This window comes from Halyomorpha halys, unplaced genomic scaffold (assembly GCF_000696795.3).
Source record: "Halyomorpha halys isolate HHAL.00 unplaced genomic scaffold, Hhal_1.1 Scaffold1530.1, whole genome shotgun sequence".
Taxonomy (NCBI): domain Eukaryota; kingdom Metazoa; phylum Arthropoda; class Insecta; order Hemiptera; family Pentatomidae; genus Halyomorpha; species Halyomorpha halys.
In genome coordinates, this window is record NW_027116139.1 from 296,177 (window position 1) to 300,301 (window position 4,125).

A 4,125-nucleotide genomic window follows, 5' to 3' on the forward strand; every position below is an offset into this window, starting at 1 on the left:
AATTTTCAGTAATTGTTGTATCTTATTACATTTGTTTTTTCTTTGTATAAATTTTACATTGTATAAACATAATAAAAGGTATAAATGACAAATTTAATGAATTAGGTTACATTTTAAAAGTTAAATATGTTTCAGAAGGAATTGAAAGTCTTAGTATACATTTGGAGATGGACAAAGGTGTGGTCAGTGAATTAAAGAACACAAATAAATGAAACTTGTTTCATTGTGTTAACGTATTTTATTTCTAATATATATATTAAAATTGGTCAATTCCGAGGTGTTAAACTAATGTTAGGCCCTTTTTCACAGCGAAGAAGCATTTCTGGACTAAGAACTATATCTTTCTCTGATTTTATTTTGTAATTCAGTACCAGATTAGAAATGACCACCTTCATTTCGAGCATCGCAAATTTTTGACCTGAAATATAAATAAAGTTTAAATAATTTTTTATTTATGTTAAATAGTTTCTGACATCAGATGATAATTTTTTTTTAAAAATGTGGTAATAGTTAAAATAATGGTAGGTGAAATATACAAACTAGTAACAAAGGATTTTTTTCTTTATAATAGGTAGTGTGTGTTTGTATAGGTTCTAAGATTTAAATTTTAATTTAAATACTCAACTAATCAATCCATTCTTTCTATCAAATCATTATCAAATCAGAGTTTCTTTTCTTTGGAGAAAATGTGAAAACTTTCTTTAAACATTGAGTAGATATATATTTAAAATTCACTCTTCAATATCTAGTTTTATTTTAGTATATAAAAATCATTGCATGAACAGTTCTATAATATTTCCAATAAGATTTCTTGGCCATTAGGTTTCCGTGATCAAAAAGAATTAGGATTAGGCGTGTGTTGAATCATTATACTGTTAAAGTAATTTTTCATATATAGTTATTTATTTATTTACATATAATAAAAGTGAAATACAATATATGTACTAATTATAACAAAATTTTAAGTTGTAAAAAAAACCTTATCCAATTGAAGTCTATGAAAATAAATTTCAAAATTATCACAATTTTATACATTATTATTATCATAGTGTATGTAATTGATAATTGTGGCAATTATTTTGAATGTATTTATAAGGGTCAAAGTAAGCTTGGAAATGAATATAATCAAACTTTCAACACTTACAAAAAAGTTAATGATGAATTACTAAATTAAATGTCCTTTTTTTTTTTTTTTCTATATACTACTAACATATACATGTTGATCATGAGAAATTGATATATTTTATAAATAATTACAATTTATTTTTTTTGGAACTTTTGAGTGTGATAGAGTTTTACGCAAAATTAGATGGAGAAAGTACTAAAAACATAATATAAGATATAAATGACAAATTTATAATAACACTAATATTTTACTGTGTATAAAAGATTACCTATGCAGTTCCTAGGCCCTGCTGAGAATGGTAAATAAGCGAATTGGTGTTTTTGTGGCTCAAGGAATCTATCGGGATTGAATCTTTCTGCATCTGGAAATAGATCTTCTCTCCGTTGTAACTCATAAATACCCATTGTGATATGTGCTCCTTTGGGAACTAGTATGCGACCTGGAAAATAATACCTTTATGTTTTTCCATATGAATTTTTGGGGAAGCTGATATGTCCACAAATTGTAATACAAAAGAGATTGTTAGAATTGTTAAAATTGATTTAATAACAAGGATAATTTATAGAACTCAACTAAATTTAAGGGATCATTGAATGAATTTATTTATTATACTATTCATGTAGTAAATACCTTCTTATTCTATTGCAGTATTTAATAACTTGAGAATATTTTAAATATTGATCTACGTTTTAAACATTTTACTGTTTTAATTCATTTAAATATTTGTGTTTTGTTATAGCTTAAATATTTTAGTAAATGTTGTGCTAAAAGCTAACTTATTAATACTTGTTAGGAAGCTTCTTATCACCGAGTACTGAAAGAAAAAACTATAGTTGAAATATGTACCCCAATAACTCATTATAGCATCCTTATAGGGTTGGACAGATATTTTTCTTTATTTGATATGTCACACAACTGGTTTATCTTAAAGAGCTCTAGTTTTCTTAGAAAACACCATAAACTTATTGTGTTACATTATAAAACAAAATTTTATAAATTTGGTTTTGTCAGACCAGCTCTTCCTTGGAAGATTTTGGTAACTCAATCAAAGATGAGGTTTAAAATCAATCAAAGATTCTTGTTTATGAAGATACATACTTGATTTAAGATAAATATCTTCAGTAGCCTCTCGTGCTACAATTGGAACTGATGGATACAGTCTTAAACTCTCTTTAATTACTCGTTCCAAATAGACCATTTTACTATAGTCCTCTATTGATGGCTCTTCTTTACCTTGAAGAATGTCTGACACTTCATGATACAATTTTTCCTGTGAATTTATTGATTTGTTACTATTTTCATTGTTAGAGTAACATATTTGGAGATAATTGTTTTCATTATAAATCAAATTATTGATTTAATAAAATAAAATAAAATAATAAAAATTTCATGGAATCATAAAATCATACATTTCATACCTGTATATCTAGATGGGTTCCGAGAAGCCAAGTTGTAAAAGTTAAAGACATAGTCGTTGTATCATGGCCCTAAAAATTAGTTATTGTTAACAAAGATCTTTGAATTATGAATATTTATCTTAATTTTATCAAATGTAAGTAATTCTTTTAATTTATTTTGTAGAAATAATACATTTGCATGGAGTCAATTATCGATTATTCGGAGCATTATATATGCAGAGCTAATATAGTCATGAGAAAGATGAAGGTCCTTATTTATTTCATATCTTGTAGCCTTTCAAGAGTCGTCATTTTCATAGGAAGGCTATAGTAAAGGGTTTTTTTTTTTTAATTTGGGACAAAAGCATTGTGGCCAGTAAGGCCTAGTGTGCACCAAATAAAGACATGTCAGTGCTGCAATCATCATCACAACACTGCGGAAAGCTCATTAGAGCTTAGGTTTGGTAGGTCTCAAGAAGTTTAATGAGCTTAAGGGGTTGATGCTTGGGATCCACCCCGAACAATGCAAATCTCACCCCTGCAAACTGGTCACACCAACAAATAATGTGAAAGGCCACTATTTTTTGTTATTTCATTCCATTATTCAGTCTACATTCAAAATGTCCATTAAATTGCAGTTACTTACATTATTTGTGGATACTTCAGAGAGCCTCATATATTTTTGTACTCAACAAATGAGCATATGTTTTCTATTGAAAACATATTGTCGATATGAGTGGAAGTTTCATGTCAGGTAAATAATACTTTAAGTTGTATTTCTTCTTGTTAATATCGCTGTGACTAAGCAGAAGTTTTCTGGGTCCAGGTACATATCATGTAGTTATGTAATGTATATAAAATACAGGCTCTTACCTATTTAATGAAACCAAGATGGAAGAAAATAAAAAAGTTTCAATTTTGTGTAAGTCATATGAATATGAGTCAAATAATTGAATTTTAAACTAAATTTTTAAAAGGAGCGGTTTTAATCAATTTAGTACATGTCCAGTGACATTTTTTCTTTTATAACAGTGTTATAAAAAATTTATTTTTCTCTGGAAATTAGAAATATAATTAAAAAATATTTCTGAAAATTTTATCATTGAGAAACTTACCTCGAACATAAATGTGATAACTTCATCTTGTACATCTCGATCAGTTCGGAAAGCTGGAGCATTATTCTGTTTCATTTCAAGAAGAAGTTGTAAAAAAGCTGTCTTTTTCTTTATACCTATCAAGATTAAAATTTTATAAATGTTTTTTACAATGAACTATATAAGTAGTGGTAAAAGTAATATTTTAACATAACTGACCATAGACTTCATCTGATGATGTTTTTCCATTGCCATGAGTAGTTTTAGAATACCTTTTACCTTTGATCACCTATACATTGACTAAATGTTAATTAATTTATGAATATATTGTAATATGCTCTTTTTGTGTAAATAGTATATATTGATGTATAAAGGGTTTTTAATATGTTTTATTTTATGTATAATTTTAATATTGTTAATTGTTATTTTAAAACAAAAAGCAAGCTAACCAGTTTTCTTTGTCTAAAAGAAATACGTTATTTTTTAAACAAGAAAGATGGCGGTGCAC

General features: G+C 26.8%; 1 protein-coding gene across 2 annotated transcripts in view; it reads right to left on the reverse strand.

The window, feature by feature from the left end:
- Nucleotides 1–209: 209 nt before the first annotated feature.
- Nucleotides 210–4,125, reverse strand: part of LOC106689945 (cytochrome P450 4C1) — a 34,007-nt gene continuing 30,091 nt past the window's right edge. For both annotated transcript variants that reach the window (XM_014435170.2, XM_014435172.3), the window contains 6 exons: nucleotides 3,837–3,906; nucleotides 3,639–3,754; nucleotides 2,545–2,613; nucleotides 2,225–2,396; nucleotides 1,395–1,565; nucleotides 210–418 (listed from right to left, as the gene is read on the reverse strand). In XM_014435170.2, coding sequence (XP_014290656.1) covers nucleotides 267–418; nucleotides 1,395–1,565; nucleotides 2,225–2,396; nucleotides 2,545–2,613; nucleotides 3,639–3,754; nucleotides 3,837–3,906 — 750 coding nt within the window. In that variant the 3' untranslated portion in view covers nucleotides 210–266. The remainder of the gene's footprint in view (nucleotides 419–1,394; nucleotides 1,566–2,224; nucleotides 2,397–2,544; nucleotides 2,614–3,638; nucleotides 3,755–3,836; nucleotides 3,907–4,125) is intronic.